This window comes from Meles meles, chromosome 13 (genome assembly GCF_922984935.1).
Source record: "Meles meles chromosome 13, mMelMel3.1 paternal haplotype, whole genome shotgun sequence".
NCBI lineage: Eukaryota > Metazoa > Chordata > Mammalia > Carnivora > Mustelidae > Meles > Meles meles.
The window spans coordinates 33,712,827-33,731,010 of record NC_060078.1 but is presented as its reverse complement, the minus strand read 5'-3'; the positions used below and the strand labels follow the sequence as shown (position 1 = coordinate 33,731,010).

The 18,184-nt window shown below is 34.9% G+C and overlaps 1 protein-coding gene across 8 annotated transcripts in view; it reads right to left on the bottom strand.

Annotated features, from left to right (window-relative positions):
- FAM149B1 (family with sequence similarity 149 member B1) overlaps positions 1–18,184 on the bottom strand; it is a 78,312-nt gene that overhangs the window by 48,985 nt on the left and 11,143 nt on the right. For 5 of the 8 annotated variants that reach the window (XM_046026505.1, XM_046026503.1, XM_046026510.1 and 2 more), the window contains 2 exons: positions 14,815–14,862; positions 949–1,091 (listed from right to left, as the gene is read on the bottom strand). In XM_046026505.1, the coding sequence (XP_045882461.1) occupies positions 949–1,091; positions 14,815–14,862 (191 nt within the window). Of the gene's footprint in view, positions 1–948; positions 1,092–14,814; positions 14,932–18,184 lie in introns of all 8 variants that reach the window. The other 3 variants (XM_046026509.1, XM_046026504.1, XM_046026511.1) reach the window with 2 other exon arrangements.

Here is an 18,184-nt window from a genome sequence, read left to right as displayed (position 1 = left end):
CATACAAAATGTAGATATTTTTGGAACAAATTTACTGGCTCTATATAAAAGTCCAGTACATACTTAGTCTGATACTGATTAAGAATAATTCTTGGGGGCGCCTGGGTGGCTCAGTGGGTTAAGCCGCTGCCTTCAGCTCAGGTCATGATCTCAGGGGCCTGGGATCGAGTCCCACATCGGGCTCTCTGCTCGGCGGAGAGCCTGCTTCCCTTCCTCTCTCTCTGCCTGCCTCTCTTGTGATTTCTCTCTGTCAAATAAATAAATAAATAATCTTTAAAAAAAAAAAAAAAAAAAAAAGAATAATTCTTGGGAGAAAATGTGAATCCAGAGTCTTATTAGAGGTATAGCTCTCTTCCAAAAAATGGAGATGGAAAAGATAAGGCCACAGCCTCCCCACTGTTGAAAAAATCCAAGGAAACTGAGCAAATATTTGTAATTTTCCCTCTATCCTCTAATCTTCATTAAATCTGCCAAAATGGATGAAAGCTAGGCCAATTTAGTGAAAACTATGAATTATATTCTTAAGAACATGATGCTTTATAAATTTTAAGTCATAAGTACAGTAATGTGGTTTCTGAGGAACATTTCCTAACAGCGTATGTCTGCTTTCAAGTATACATAAGAGTTTTCTTGTAGACAACAGTGTAAACAAATACATTTTCTGACCCTCTTGCTCAAAAGAAGAGCTGTTTGGACAGCCACAATACACAGATCTCAGCTACTGGTATAGAAATTGTTTTACTCAGGACAACATAGTGGTGGTTAGGAAAACTCCAAGAAACTTCCATCAACTTGAATTTTCTCTCAACTGAGTCTGTATACCATATGGCCTTATTTAAATTCATTAAAACCAAGCCTATGAAGATTTCAAAATAGCAGGGTTTTTTGATATCTGCTTTACAAGTTTTAGTTAGCCATGAATACAAGCCAACCATGGGGCTCTAATACCTGAGGTGAGGAAAGCTACATGTCCATTGTTGGCACTCTTCTTGTAGACTCTTAGTATGCACACTCAACTTCTGCTCATATAAGAGCTCATCAATGGCTGTGAACATTGCCTGGACTTTTTCAGTGGCATTTTGATCAAGTTCCTAGGAGAAAATACCACACCAAAATATTTAGGTAACCTTTTAAAATCATAAAGGTTGAAAGCAATCAAATTCTGTTTTCAATACTTTATCCATTTCAAATATTGTTGAATTTCCATGAAAGAAAAGCTATTGAATTTTCGTATCTTATAATATTCAGATTTCCTTTATAGTCTTATTCAAAGAAAAATTATAGAAATGTTTATTTTTTAAAGTAACATTTTCTTCATCATAAAAATACTATGTTTATTGTAATTTTGAAAGACCCAGAAAAGTATGAAGAAAAATTAAAATTACCAATAATTCTACCAAATATAATGACTGCTAATTTAAGTATAGTTGCTTGGTTCCAGTATTTTTTTTTAGAGCTCTCTCAGTCAATCCTATATATTTGACTGTTGAACAACATGGGGCTTAGGGGTGCTGACCACTACCTCCCCCCAGATGCACAGTCGAAAATCCATATATAACTTTTGAGTCTCCAAAACCCTAACTACTAATAGTCTACTGGTGATTGGAAGCTTTCCCAATATCCTATATTTTATCCATGTATTACATACTGTATTCTTATCATAAAGTAAGTTAGAGGTTATTGAGGAAATCATAAGAGAAAATACATTTACAGTACTGTACTGTTTTGAAAAAAATCCACATAAAAGTGGATCCACACAGTTCAAACCTGTGTTATTCAAGAGCCAAGTTTAGTCTGTATTCTTCAGTTGCAGTTTAGGTTATGGCCCTGCCCTCTGTAATTCTTTAGCAGCAGCCATAGGGATGGCTATGAAATGTAAATCTGATCACGTTTTCTGGTTTTCTGCTTACCTTCTACTTCATCTGTATTTATGCATCCTTTTATATTCTGGTGGAAGAAAAGTTAAACCTTTTTCAAAAGTATAAGATAAGAAATCTGTATTTTCACTGCAAGAATGAAAATCATCTTCTACCCAATTAAAAAGGCTTGCTAAATAGATATGAAGGTTAACTTTAAAGACTGTTGACCTTAACAAAAACAAGGGTCGGCTATTTTATAAGCAAAATGAGCTTATTTGGGAGTAGCAGAAAAGTGGAATTGGGGACAAGCAAACTTACGGCAAACCACAGGCAAGTCCAGAAAAAAGGAGAGGGGCTTGCTTTTATAGGTGAAAGGAGAAAGCTAAAAAAAGGTCCGTTATGGCTTCTCATTGGCTGAGTGTGGTGGTTTCTCACTAGCTGGGCTGTTGCTGGGTAGGAAGAAATTCTTCCTTCTGTTAAGGGTATATAAAGTAAGCTTCTTCTTGTTGGGGAATACAAGTTATGGCTTCTTATAGAGGTTGGTAGTGTGAGAGAGATCTCCTTTAGGGCTTCTCAACTCTATGTTTAATGACATGTATTTATTTTCACAGGACTCAACACAAATAATTCTAAATAAATAAATAAATCTAAAAATTCCTTACTGTTTTCAAACCCCTGTGGGGGTACAATGGGACTTTACTAGTCTCAGTGAAATTTGTTATTTTTTTTCATGGAGGTCAAAATTCATTATTATAGATAGAATGGGATAATGTTGAGAAAGAAGTGACTAGGCACAATCTCCTAGCAAGATTTCTTTTTTTTGCATTTTGTGCATTTTTTTTTAAATTTTAACTCCAGTATAGTTAACAATAGTGCCATGTTAGTTTCAGGTATACAATACAGTGATTCAACAATTCCATACATCACCCTGTGTTCATCATGACAAGTGCAGTTCTTAATCTCCATTATTCTTTCACCCATTCCCCAGCCACCTGCCCTTTGGTAACCATGTTTGTTCTCAATAGTTAAGAGCCTGTTTCGTGACTAATTTATTATTTTTTTCTATTAAATATTTACCTACTTAAATACTGTCCTCCTTGTTGGTATTTGCCTATTAAAACTTTTCCCATTCCTTTATTTTCAACATTTGGGTGTCATTCTGTCTTTGACAAATTTATTTAAATAGCATTTAGCTGGAATTTTAAAATCCAATTTCGGAGTCCCTTTTATTACTAGGTGAATTTTATCCATTTTTACTTATTGTAATGTGCAATATTTGAATGTATTTCTACCATTCGTTTTGTGTTTGTATTTATCCTTCTTTTTCTTGTGTTGTTTATTGTCTTTTCCTTCTGTTATATTGATTTCCTTATTTCCCCTATTAATTTGGAAGTTATTCATTATGTTTATATTCTATTAGTAGTTACACTTAAAATTTTAGCATCCATAATCCCTTATTTTTCTAACGAAGTCTGATGTTTTTTAGCATTTCGGTTCTCCACTGAAACAAAGCAAGAACTTTGATCATTTCACAATATATACATATATAAAATCATTATATTGTATATCTAAAACTAACATAAAGTTATTACAATTATATATCAATTTTTAAAAATTAAATTTAAAAACTAAAATGGGGGGAAGGAGAACACAGATATGAGCCATGTTGTGTGAGGATAGAATCCACAGAATTTGATGACTGATTTGATGAGAGAGATGGTTAATGAAGATGAATCTGAGCCTCTGTGCTGCGTGATAGAAAGGATGATGCTACGGATGCCTGGGTGGCTCAGTCGATTAAACCACTGCCTTTGGCTCAGGTAAGATATCCTTAACTGAGAAGATCTTAGTGGTCTTTAAACAAAGTAACCAATCGGTACCATATGTTTTTTGTTTAACTTTTTATTTTGACCTAATTTCAGACTTAGTATCAGGTATCTTTAAAGTAGGAGAGGTAAACACTTGAGACTTCTCAGGAAACACTCTTACCAGTTCTTTTTTAAGCTTTAAGAACATGTGGATAATGAAATCAATATAAACTCTTATTAAATAATACCCCCCAAAAGTGAAATAGGATAAAGTAGAACAGAATGTAAATATAATAGTATTACTCATAAAATTATTACTTTATGGAACTTTGTCTTCTGTTTTATGTACACACAATGAGTCAACTACATGTCTATGTCAACTACATGTCAATTACATGTCTTAGTATAAGTTGCAATTTTAAAAGCTTGATGCCACCAATCTAGACAGGGCCCAACAAGCCATTTTTCTAGTGGAAAACCTCCCTACTTCAGTTTACAGGACTAGAGTATTGACTGGAACAGAAAGGGATACAGGGGCTTGAGGCATCTTTCATCACTTTGACAATGAATGACAACCCAACTATGTAAAATATATTTTTTAAATGACTTTGATGTGCTTTAACTTCCCTCTAATATTTTTCATGTAATATTTTGAATATTAGTATTAGTGTTGTTTTTAACACATAGGATGTTATCTGTTTTGGTAACTACTTAGGTTTACCAATATGCTTTGCCAATTACTTTGCTTTCTGTTGCTTCATGTAACCCATTCCTTTCTTCTGCCTCTTTCTTCTTGGTATAATCTATCTTTTTTTTTTTTTTTAAAGATTTTATTTTATTTATTTGACAGTGAGAGAGAGATCATAAGTAGGCAGAGAGGCAGGCAGAGAGAGAGGAGGAAGCAGGCTCCCTGCTGAGCAGAGAGCCCGATGTGGGGCTTGATCCCAGGACCCTGAGATCATGACCTGAGCCGAAGGCAGCGGCTTAATCCACTGAGCCACCCAGGCGCCCTGGTATAATCTATCTTTTAATAGTTCTCTCAGTGTATATATATGGGTGGGAAACTCTTGTTCCATAGATGTTTAAAATGTCTTTATTTTGCCTTCACTATTGAATGCTAATACATCATATATTTATATATCTCATTTATCATATATGAGATATATCAATTCACATATATATATAAAATAGATAGATATATATGAATTCATATATGTGAATTGATATATATGTATGATATGTATATACATGCATATATATATATATATATATTACATACACACACCTACATATATACATACAATTTAGCACTACCAGAAGTGTGTGAGCATTAAATTTTGTTCCACATCCTGGCTAAAACTAGGTATTGTCAGTCTTTATAGTTTTAGCAGTTTTACTAAGTATGAAATGGTGCATCATGACAGTTTTAAATTTGTATTTCTCTGATGATTAATGATACTGGCATATTTCTATATTCTACTTGGTCATATATCTTCTTTCATGGAGTTCAAGTCTCTTGCCCATTTTTTCAAATGCTTTGTCTTCTTAATATGGAGTTTTAAAGTTTTGAATACAAGTCCTTTCTCAGATATATGTACTATTGCAAATATTCTCTTCCTATCTGTGGCTTACCCTTTCATTCCCTTGATGGTATATTTGAAAGCACAAAATATTTTAATTTTGATGAAGCCAAATTTATCCATTCTTTTAGGCTTGTGCTTTTGGTGTGTCATATCTGTATACTGTTGTCTTGCACATTTTCTCATATTTTTTTCTAAAAGATCAACAGTTTTTTTCTCTTACATTTAAGTTTATAATTTTGAGTAAATTTTCTATATGGTATAAGCTAATCTGATTTCATCTTTTTGCATCTGGATATCTATGGGAAATATTTATTGGGAAAAAATACTTTCCCTATTGAATTGCCTTACCATCTTTGACAAAAATCAAGTGACTCGGGGCGCCTGGGTAGCTCAGTGGGTTAAAGCCTCTGCCTTTGGCTCAGGTCATGATCCTAGGGTCCTGGGATCGAGCCCCACATCGGGCTCTCTGCTCAGCAGGGAGCCTGCTTCCTCCTCTCTCTCTGCCTGCCTCTCTGCCTACTTGAGATCTCTCTCTGTCAAAGAAATTAAAAAAAAAAAATCTAAAAAAAAAAAAATCAAGTGACTCTAAATGAAAGGGTTTATTTCTGAATTACCAGTTCTGTACCATTGATCATTATGCCTGTCCTTATGTCAATACCACACTGTTTTGATTATAGCACCATTTTATTAAGTTTTGAAATATGGTAGTGTAGGTCTTCCAACTTTCTTCTTTTGTACAAGTTTTGAGCTTTTGTTAAGTTTATCCCTTTTGTTGTATTGTGAATTAAATTTATTTTTTATTTTTATTTTCAGACTTGTTCATGTACAGTTGTTCATGTTCACGTTTCTACAATGTGTAGAAAGATTCTTAAATTTAGGTACAATTCATATACATGAAATTTATCTTTTTGAAGTGTGCAAGTTAGTGGTTTGGTGTATATTTCCAGTGGTTTGTAGTATATTCACAATTGTGCAACTATCACCAGTAAGTAATCCCAGAAAATTTCATTACCCTGAAAAGAAACCCTATCTCCATTTCTCTTTCTACTCAGTCCCTGGCCACAGCTAAACTACTTTTTTGTCTCTGGATTTGCTCTTCTGGACATTTCATATAAATGGAGTCATATAATACATAGCCTTTTGTGTCTGGCTTCTCTCACTGAGCCTGTTTCTAGGGTTCATCCATAGTATATTAGTGTATTAGTGTATGTGTATTAGTACTTCTTTCCTTTTTATGGCTGTTATAATTATATATATATATAATTATATATGGCTGTTATATATTAGTGTATTAGTGTACATGTATTAGTACTTCTTTCTTTTTCCCTTCTTATGGCTGGATGATATTCTACTATGTAAACATGCCACATTTATAACTGATTTTTGCAAATTGATCTGATATACTGTGACCTTCCTGAAGAACTTCTTTGTTCTAGCAGATTTTGTGGGGGCAGAAAGAGTGTGACGTCTTCAGGATTTTCTACACCATGTCATCTGCGAATGAAGATAGTTTTATTTAGTCCTTTCCAATGTGCATGCCTTTCATTTCCTTATATTATCTTATATTATATTATTATATTACACTGATTAGAACCTCCAGTACAATGCTGAATAAAAGTGGCAAGTGGAACTGGGTATTAACCCAAAGAATATGAAAACACTAATTCAAAAAGATATATGCACCCCTATGTTTACTGCAGCATTATTTACAGTAGCCAAGATATGGAAGCAATCCATGTATCCATCTATAGATGAGTGGATAAAGAAAATGTGATATATATATCTATATGAGATATAGATAGATATAGATATCTCCTACACACACACACGCACACACACACACACACACACACACACAGAAGAATATTACTCAGCCATAAATAAGAATAAAATCTTGCCATCTGTAACAATGGATGGCTCTATGGATAGATCTAGAGAGTATAATGCTAAGTGAAATAAAAGAAAGACAAATATTGTACAATTTCACTCCTATGTGGAATTTAAGAAACAAGACAAATTAAGACAAACCAAGAAACAGACTCCTAACTATAGAGAACAAACTGATGATTACCAGAGGGGAAGTGGGTGGGGGCATGGGTGAAATAGGTGAAGCAGATTAAGAGTTATGATAGTGCTGAGTATTGTATAAAATTGCTGAATCACTATATTGTGCACATGAAACTAATATAATACTGTATGTTAACTATACTAGAATAAAAATAAAAATAAATTAAATTAAAAAGTGGTATCTGGATATCCTTACCTTGTTCCTGATCTTAAGAGGAAAATATTCAATCTTTCCCTATTACATACAATGTTAGCTATAAGTTTTTTTTAGATGCACTTTGTCAGGTTGATGAATTTCCTTTTTATTTCTAGTTTCTTGAGTTTTTGACATGAATGGGTGTTGGATTTTTGTCAAATGTTATTTCTGTGTCTACTGAGATGTCATTTTTTGCCCTTTATTTCATTACAATGATGTATTAAATTAATTTTCTCATATTTAACAAGCTGTGAATTCCTGGAATAAATCCCACTGGGTCAGGGTAAATAATCCCTTTATGTTGCTAGATTTGGTTTACTAATAATTTAAAGGTTTTTGTCTGATTTAAGAAGGATATTAATTTGTAGTTTCTTACGATGTCTTTGTCTAATTTGGGTATCAGGCTAATAATGGCCTCACTGAATGAATTAGGAACTGTTCCCTCTTTTCTGAAAGACTGGCAATATTTCTTCTTTAAATATTTAAATAAATTCTAGAAATACAATTGATTTTTTGTATTTCTACAGTTGATTTTTTATATTGACCTTGAATCTTGCAGCCTTATTAAACTCTATTAGTTCTAATAGTCAAATTTGTTTGTTGGATTCTACAGAATTTTTTGCATACAGAATTCTTGTGATGTCCTTGTCTGGCTTTGGTAGCAAGGTAATACTGGCTTCATGGGATGAATTGGGACATATTCCTTCCTCTATTTTCTGAACAAGTTTATGAAAGCTAGTTATTATTTATTCTCTTTTTTAAGGATTTTATTTATTTATTTGACAGACAGAGATCAGAAGCAGACAGAGAGGCAGGCAGAGAGAGAGGAGGAAGCAGTCTCCCCACCTAGCAGAGAGCCCAATGCGGGCTCGATCCCAGGACCCTGAGACCATGACCTGAGTTGAAGCAGAGCCCTCAACCCACTGAGCCACCCAGGGGCTCCAGTTATTATTTATTCTTTTAAGTACTTGGTAGAGGGGAACCTGGGTGGCACAGTGGGTTAAGCCTCTGCCTTCAGCTCAGGTCATGATCTCAGGGTCCTGGGATCGAGCCCTGTATCAGGTTCTCTGCTCAGCAGGGAGCCTGCTTCTCCCCCTCTCTGCCTGCTTCTCTGCCTACTTGTGATCTCTCTCTGTCAAATAAATAAATAAACTTCAAAAAAATAATAATAAGTACTTAGAATTGGCCAATGAAGCCATTTATGCCTGGGTTTTTCTTTGTAGGAAGATTTTTAATTACTAATTTATTTAATTATTATAGATCTATATGGATTTTTTATTTCTTTTTGAGTCAGTTTGGCAATTGTGTCTTCCTCAAGATTTGTCAATTACATCTAAATTATCTAATTTCTTGGCATGAAGTTTCTTATTACATTCCCTTAAGTCCTTTTCATTTCTGAAAAGTCAATAATTATATCCCCCTCATTCACTTCTAATCTTGTTAATTTGTGTGTGTGATTTTTTTTAAGATGAATTAATTAATTAATTAATTAATTTATTTATTTATTTATTAGAGAAAGAGAATGAGAGGGAAGAAGGTCAGAGGGAGAAGCAGACTCCCCATGGAGGTGGGAGCCCAATGTGGGCCTCAATCTTGGGACTGGATCCCAGGATTCTGGGATCGTGACCAGAGCTGAAGGCAGTTGCTTAACCAAGTGAGCCACCCATGCGCCCTGTTTTTGTTTTTTGTTTTTTTTTCTTGATCAGATTACCTAAAGACTTTTCAATTTTGTTGAATTTTTCCAAAGAACCAACTTTTGACTTTATGATTTTCTCTTGTTTTTTGTTTTATATTTTGTTAATTTCTAATCTGTATGGTTTTCTTCTGCTTCTTTTTTAGTTTCTACAGGTAGAAGCTCATGTTATTGACCCTTTTTATGTAGGCATTTTTATCTGTTTTAAAATTTTTATTATTATTTTCAGGTGCACATGATTCACTATTTGTATATATTGTGAAATGATATATTGTGAAATGATCACAATAAATCTAGTTAAAATAGGCCACCATACAAAGTTACAGAATTTTTTTTCTTGAACTTTTAAGATCTACTGTCTTAGCAACTTTCAGATATGCAATACAGTATTACTAACTATAGTCACCATGCTTTACATTACATCCCCATCACTTATTTGTAACTGGAAGCTTTTAAATATTGACTCCCTTCACACATTTTGCACAACCCCCGACTCCCATCTCTGGCCAACACCAATCTGTTTTCTGCATCTGGGAGCTTGATTTTCTCCCCCCATAGGATTTAAAGCTATTAATTTTCCTCTAAGTACCACTTGAGCTAAATCATACAGATTTTTGATATTTTGCTTTTCCCCTTTCATTCAACTAAAAATATTTTCTAATTTCCCTTGTAGATTTCTTCTTCAACCCATTAGTTAATTAAAAGAGAACTGAACTTCCAGATATTTGGGGATATCCCAGATTTCTTGGTGTTGATTTCTAACTTAATTCTAGCATGTTTGGAGAACATACCTTGTATATTTTTAGTCCTTGTAGAGTTATGAGACATGTTTTATATATGCAAAATATATATTCTGTTGTCTTTGGTGGAATGTTAGATCAAGTTGGTTAATAGTGTTGCTTGAGTCTTTAGTATGCTTGCTGATTTTCTCTCTCTCTAGTTGTTCTATCAAGTATTGGGAGTAGGGTATTATTGAAGTCTCTTGCTCTAATTGTTGTCTGTTTCTCCTTCACTTCTGTCAAATTTTACTTCATGTACTTTAAGCCTTTATTGTTAGATATGTATATATTTGTAATTACTTTATTTTTCTAATGAATTGACCTTTTTTATCATTATGAAATGTCTTTTTTTTTCTAGTAGTAGTCTCTATTTTGTCTGCTTTGACTTTTTATTTCTGTGCCCTTTCATGATCTTCTCTATATCTGCTTGCTGCTTGAATACATGGAGAGCTTATCAGAGCACTATGACTATCTTTTTTAAAAAGATTTTATTTGTCACAGAGATACAGAGAGGGAGCACACAAGCAGGGGAAGCTGCAATCATTATCTGAGCCAAGCAGATGCTTAACTGTATGAACCACCCAAGTATCCCAGCACTATGACTATCTTATTTCCCAGATCTCCTTGATAAATTTCTGGATAGTTTGCCAGTTCAGTTTTTTGCCTTAGCCACTACTAAATCCACAGACTATCTGAGCCACTATTTTGCCTTGTTTTTATGCCACTGAGTTTGCTGTTTTGTTTTTTTTTTATAAAGTTTATCTTTTTTTTTTTTTTAAAGATTTTATTTATTTATTTGACAGACAGAGATCACAAGTAGGCAGAGAGGCAGGCAGAGAGAGAGGAGGAAGCAGGCTCCCCGCGGAGCAGAGAGCCCGATGCAGGGCTCGATCCCAGAACCCTGAGATCATGACCTGAGCCGAAGGCAGCGGCTTAATCCACTGAGCCACCCAGGCGCCCCTGCTACTGTTTTGATGATGGCATTGGGTATAGTCTGTCCAAGTTCCGCTCCACTCTGGTGGTTGAGTTGCTAGTTTTCATGGCTTGTTCCTTTGTAATAGAACAGGCTCTCCTTGTTCTTAAAACATGGTTCTCCTGATTTTCATGAATAACTGCTTTGCTGTTTTAAGTACCTTTGGTCAATTTCAGGGTCCTGAAATGGTTGCTTTGATCATTTTATCCAGTTTTATTGGTACTTTTGGGGAAAAGGATTTGTCAAGCTATTCATTCTACCATACTAGAAGTCCCACCTCATAATTTTCCTTTATGATTACGTTTTTGTCAGGTCTTCGGCATCAGTATTATGCTGGCCTCATAATGTGAATTAAAAATGCTCCTATTTTTTGGAAAAAGTTTGTGTAGCTGTTATTTCTTCCACAAAAAATGCATGATAGATTAAGTATTGAAATCACCTAGGCCTACAGCTTTCTCTAAGAGAGTTGTTTGATTCAGGTTCTTTATGTATTTTACAACTATTCAGATTAAAGAATTTGTCCATTTTATCTAAGTTGTAGAATTTATTGGCATAAAATCAATCCTACTATTAATATTCTTTTAGTGTCTGCCATCCAAGTACTAACCAGGCCCGATCCTGCTTAGCTTCCGAGATCAGACGAGATTGGGCACATTCAGGGCGGTATGGCCGTAGACTTCTTTTAGTGTCTGTAGGATGTGAACTAATCTTTCATCTTTCATTCATGGTATTTGTAATTTGTGTTTCCTTGCTTTTTCTTGACCAGTATCACCAGAGGTTTTATCAATTATTAATCTTTTCAAAGGATCAACTCTTGGATTTGTTCATTTTCTCTTTTATTTATCTGTTTTCTATTTCAGTGATTTTTGCTCTTCATTATTTCTTTCATTTTTCTTGGGTTTAATCTTTCCTAGCATCTTAAGGCAAAAACTTAAATTATTCATTCAAAGCTGTATTCTTTTATAAAATAAGTGTTTAAAGCTACAAACTTCCTTGTAAAAACTACATTAGGAGCATCCACATATTTTGATATTTAGTGTTTTTGTTATCATGTAGTTCAAAATACCTTCTAAGTTTCCTTATAATTTGATATTTGGAAGGGTGTTAATTTCCAAGTATTTGGGCTTTTTCTAGGTATCTGTTATTGATTTCTAATTCTCTTGTGATCAGAGAATATACTCTGTGAGATTTAGTCTTTTGAACAATATTGAGACATTTCACAGTCCACCATACAGTCTGTCCTTGTGAACACACTACATGTGTGCTTCAGAGGAATATGTACTCTGTATTTGTTGGGTGTAGCATCAGATCTTTCATATTTTTACTGATTTTTTTATTTAATTTTTTTTTCAGTGTAACAATTCATTGTTTATGTACCACACCCAGTGCTCCATGCAATACGTGCCCTCCGTAATACCCACCACCAGGCTCCCCCAACCTCCCACCCCTTCAAAACCCTCAGATTGTTTTACTGATTTTCTAATTGTTCTACTAATTACTAAAATCTTTAACAATAATTGTGAATGCACTGATCCCTCTCTTTAATTTTATCAGTTTTCTTCATCCATATTGAAACTCTATTAGAAGTGTACTTATTTAGAATTGTTATGCCTTCCTGCTGAACTGTTATAGAGTGAATTGTGTCCTCTTAGTTTGAATTCATGTGTGAATTCCTATATTGCAGCCTAACCCACAATGTGGCTGTATTTATTTTAAAGAGGAAATTAAGGTTAAATGAGGTCATAAGCTCTTAACTGTAGAGAACAAACTGATGGTTACTAGAGGGAAGGTGGGTAGGGGGTGGGTGAAATAGGTGATGGGGATTAAGGAGGGCACTTGCTGTGATGAGTGCAGAGTATTGCATGTACATGTTGAATCACTAAATTCCACCCCAGAAACTCATAGTACACTGTATGTTAAGTAACTGGAATTTAAATAAAAATTGGAGGAAAAATGAGGTCATAAGGGTGAGACCCTAATCTAATAGGAGTGATGTTCTTGTAAGAAGAGGAAGATATCCAAGATCTCTCCACCTGTGCACAGGCCTAAAAGAAAGGCCATGTGAGGATACAGATTCTAGGAGGAGAGGCCTCACCACAAACCAACCTGGATGGAACCTTGCTTTTGGACTTCTAGCCTCCCAGAACTGTGAGAAAGTAAGTGTCTGGTGTTTAAGCCAGATAGTCTGTAGTATCTTGTTATGGCAGCCTGAGCTAAGACAGATTGCCTCTTATCTCTAGGAAATATTCTTAGGACAAACTCCATGTTTTCAAGTTTACTTTGTCTTTTATTAATATAATCATGTCAGCCTACTGTGTTCATGATATATCTTTCTCTATATTTTAAATTTCAACCTATTTGTTCCTATATATCTGTAGTGCATTTCTTCTACATAGTATACATACAGTTGATTCTTGCTTTTTTATCCATTCTGACAATCTCTGCTTTTATTTGGAGTGTTTAATTCACTTACATTTGTTTTAATTGTTGACATGGTTGAGTTGAAATCTACCATCTTGCTATTTCTTTTCCATTTGTCCCTTCTGTTTTTTGGTCCTCTCTTATTCCTTTCCTTTTTTTCTTTTTCCTTTCCTGACTTATTTGATTAACAAATCAAATATCTGTTAGTAATGCATTTTATTTCCCCAACTGGCTTCTTAGCTTATTCTTACAATTTTAATACTTGCTCTAGAATTAATAATATGCGTTTATAATCTATCAAAGTCTAGTTAAGAGTCAATATTTTAGGGACGCCTGAGTGGATCAGTTGGTTAAGCGGCTGCCTTCGGCTCGGGTCATGATCCCAGCGTCCTGGGATCAAGTCCCATATCGGGCTCCTTGCTCGGCGGGGAGCCTGCCTCTCCCTCTGCCTCTGCCTACCTCTCTGCCTACTTGTGATCTTTCTCTCTCTGTCTCTCTCTGACAAATAAATAAATAAAATCTTTAAAAAAAAAAAGAGTCAATATTTTACCACTTCATACCTCCTTCTTCATACTTCCCACTTCTCTCAATACCTGACACTTCAAAGTGTAATAACCTTAATAGTATAACCCCATTTACAGTCACACATCCTTTCAGCTGTATTTGTCTCATCTTTAGTTCTACAAGTATAAATTCCATCTTGCATAAGTAAGAAATCACAAAAAAATACAGAATTTTATATTTATCCACTTATTTACAATTTCTAGTGCTCTTTATCTCCCCCTGCCTGGCATATTCCAACTGCTTCATCTTCCATGAACTCTGATCTCTGTTCCTCAGCACAGTGGAATCACCATGCCTTGTTTGGACTCTGGCTCACAAATCCATAGTCAGAAAATTACCCCCAATTAGGAGCCAGGGTAAACAGGGCTCACTTCCTTTCTCTCAGGAACTATAGATATATACTGTCTGTTATCCAATGCCTCAAGAGATACCCAACATGAGGTTTCAAAGTCAAAACAGAATAAGGAAAGCATTAATCTGGGAGGGCACCCAGGTATATGAAATTTGGAACCTAAGCAGAGTAATGAGGGTGTCTGTATAGGAAGATGGCCTATTGTATGGTAAGAAACCAAGAGGGGTAGAGAGAAGGTCTAAGTAGTTTTCCTGACCCTGAGAGTGCAAGAGGGATGTTCTAGTTACTATGGCATTATAAGAAATCACTCTAAAACTTAATGACTTAAAACAGCAATGATCACATATTATCTCTCCAGGTTTACATAGATCAGGAATTTTTATAGATCACAGCAGGAATGGTTTATTTCTTCTCCACAACATCTGAGATATCAGTTGAAAAACTTGAAGGCTTGGACCTGAATTCATTTGAATGCTCATTCATTCACTCAAATATCTGGCAGTTGATGTTGGCTTTTACCTGAGTTTTTCCATGTGGTCTGGTCTGAACTTCCTCACAATCCAGTGGCTAGATTCCAAGGCCAAGTGTTCAGAGAGAGAGAAACAGAGGCAGGCAGAAGTTGTGTTACCCTCTGACCTAGAAAATCATGTAGCATCACATTCACTGCATGCTACTGACTGAGGCAAATAATCCATTCAGGTTCAAGAGGAAAAAACTCTCAATGGAGAAGTATCAATATCTTTTAAGAAGAGCATGTAAAATGGGATATATACTGGCATGACTTTTGAAAATAGAGTGCCATAGTTGGTGTTTTCACATGGGGGAGCAGGTTGTTTCAGGGTGTTGGAGCACAAGTTAGATGAAGAGGATGTCCAATGGGAGGGCAGCCAGCTTGTAATGCTGGTACCAGAACAGAGAGAAGAAGGCTACTATGTGGGGAGTAGGCAGCCTCACACAGGATGACAGTCCAAGCAGGGTGAAGAAGATGCCAGTATGGAAGTCAGGACTACAGTGGGTGTCTGGCTCTGAGCAGGGTGAAAAGAACATCCAATGGGTGAAAGAGTGCAGGGGGCAGTGACCAGTACAGGGTGTTGAAACATTTGTGAAGTGAGAAGGTATCTCCAGAGGTTAGGTGGCAGTGGCATTGTAGGAAACTGGTTACATTCAGGGGGATTTATCAAATAAGTAAATATGTTAAGGATAATGGAACCCAGGTTTCTTATTATCAAGGAAGAAAGTTACAAATAAGGAAAAGGAAAAAACTAGAGTGAACTTTGAATAACTTTGAACAACTTAAAAGCAATGGGCACACTTAACACCCAAATATTTCTTTCTAAATATGGCACTAAATAAGCCTGGAGTATCTTGTGCCAGAAAGTAAGTAAGTGCTCAAAGGATGAGAACATGTCAAAATGGCACAGAAGCCAGTATGAAGGGCATTCCACTGGCTAAAAGCTGGGACATTATGAACTTCAAGATAAATAATAATGATATATTACAACTCACAGAATGAAATAGGAAATCTGTGAGTACACTGATGTAAATAAATTCAAAAATTGAAAGTTTGATGAGGAATAGGATAGTAGCTACATAATTCCAAAGTTACTTCTCCAAAAAATACTTTTTTTTTTTAAAGCTTTTATTTATTTAAGAGAGACAGGGAGAGCACGAGCAGGGGGAGGGGCAATGGGAGAGGAAGAAGCAGACTCCCCACTAAGCAGGGAACCCAACTGGGATCATGGTCTGAGCCAAAGGCAGATGCTCAACTGACTGAGCTACCCGGGTGCCCCTCCAGAAAATACTATTAAACAACAGAAAAAAAATTAAGGTGTAAGACACCACACCTTAATTAAGTGATCAAAGTGAACATCATCAATGATGGGACAAATGGAACCATGTGTCACCAAATAGAATGCAATGAGAAAAACAAGCTCGTATCTGTGATATTACAAATTGAGGAACTATTCCAGATGAAGACTAAAGAGATATAACAATGTTAAGTGAACTTTGGGCTATAAAGGATATTATTGGGACAACTAGTGAAATTTTAATGGGGGTCTAGAGATTTTAGATGGTAGCCACATTTCACTGTTAGTTTCCAGAATTTGATCTTACACTCTGGTCATGTAGTGTCTTTGTTTGAAGGAAATACACAAAAATATTTGGTATGAGGGATTATCATGTCAGTAACTTACTCTCAAATTATTCATGAAAACAAGTTTTTTTGTACTGTACTTGTAACTTTCCTGTAAATTTGAGGTTGTTTCAAGTTTTTAAGAAAATACCCTATGTAGCATTTGCAACTCTGATCTCAAAACTTGGATTTCATTAATTAAGACACAACCTTAAAAACAAAATAATGGATTTCATACATGTGATACCCGCAATGAAATGTTTGTGGAATACAAGGAAAATAGAAACATTCTCTATATACTAACTAGAAATCTTAAAAAACATAATCATAGCAATAAAGGTTGACAATAAGTGTATCCTTCAAAAAATTATAATAGTTTTCATATGACCCAGTGATTCTACTCGTAGGTATATACCTAAGAATATTGAAAACATATGTCTACAGAAAAATCTGCACACAAATATTCATAGTAGCATTATTCATAATAGCCAAAAAGAAAAAAAGCCAACCCAAATATCCATCAAGTGATGAATAGATGAACACAATTTTGGTATTTTTGGAATTATATTCATCAATAAAAAAGAAGTACTGACACATGCTAAAACATGGTGAAATCTTGAAAATATGTGAGGTGAAAGAAGCCAGACACAAAAGGTCATATACTGTATGGTTCATTTGTATGAAATGTCAGAATAGGCAAATCCACATAGGCAGAAAGCAGATTGGTGATTCTCAGGGGGCTGAGGGACTGGAGGATTGGGGAGTAACAGTTAATGTGTATGGGACCTCTTTGGGGGGTGATAAAAATGTCCCAAAATTAGTCAGTAGTGATGGTTGCACAACCTTGTGAATATACTAAAAACCACTTTATTGTTCACTTTAAAGGAGTGAATTCTATTTTATGTGAATATCACAGTAAAAAAAATTCAGTGAAAGTTTAATCTAGTATTAAATAGATGAGAAATCTATTAACATATAAATAATCAGAAATTTTAAAAACATGACAAAGAATATAAATTTTGGCCAGAGGCCAACATTATCCTAGAACTCATTTCACTTGAAAAACAGGTACTGTACACCTATATAAGAGCAATAAATCAATTAAAAATGGTGATCACAATGACTAAGGGGTGCTCCAGCTACTTAATATGAAGGGATCATGAAATATTAAACATCCTGCTAGGCATGAGATATTTCTATACAACAAATACACCCAAAATGCCAAAAATGCCCATGCTCAGAAATCCTGAACTAGTCAGTAAATGGTGCTAAAAAAATTCATTATCCATATGGAAAAATTATGTTCCTGCTATATATCATATACAAAAAACAATTCTAGGTGGATTATAGACTTAAATATAGCAATTATGGAAGTTATAAAGCCACATACTAGGAAAAGATATTAGTAATACACTTAAAAAAAGATGAGTGTATGATTGCTACTACTAACCAAAGCAGTAACAGTGGCTTAAACAAAGTTTTTTTTTCTCATAAAAAAATTAGTCTAGGGGTAGGCATTAAAAAGCTGATATAGTGGTTCCATGGACATCAAGGACTGTTTTCTCTATCATTTCCATTCTCAGTGACACTTCATGGTCCAAGATGGCTGCTGCATCTAGCCCCAGTTCCATGTTCCAGGCAGGAATTTGGTGGAAAGGGGTAAAATGGAAAAAAAGGCATTCCAGAAAGCTTCATCTCCTGACTTTTGTGTACAATTCATTAGCTACCACTACTTGTAACAGAGGCTGAAAAATA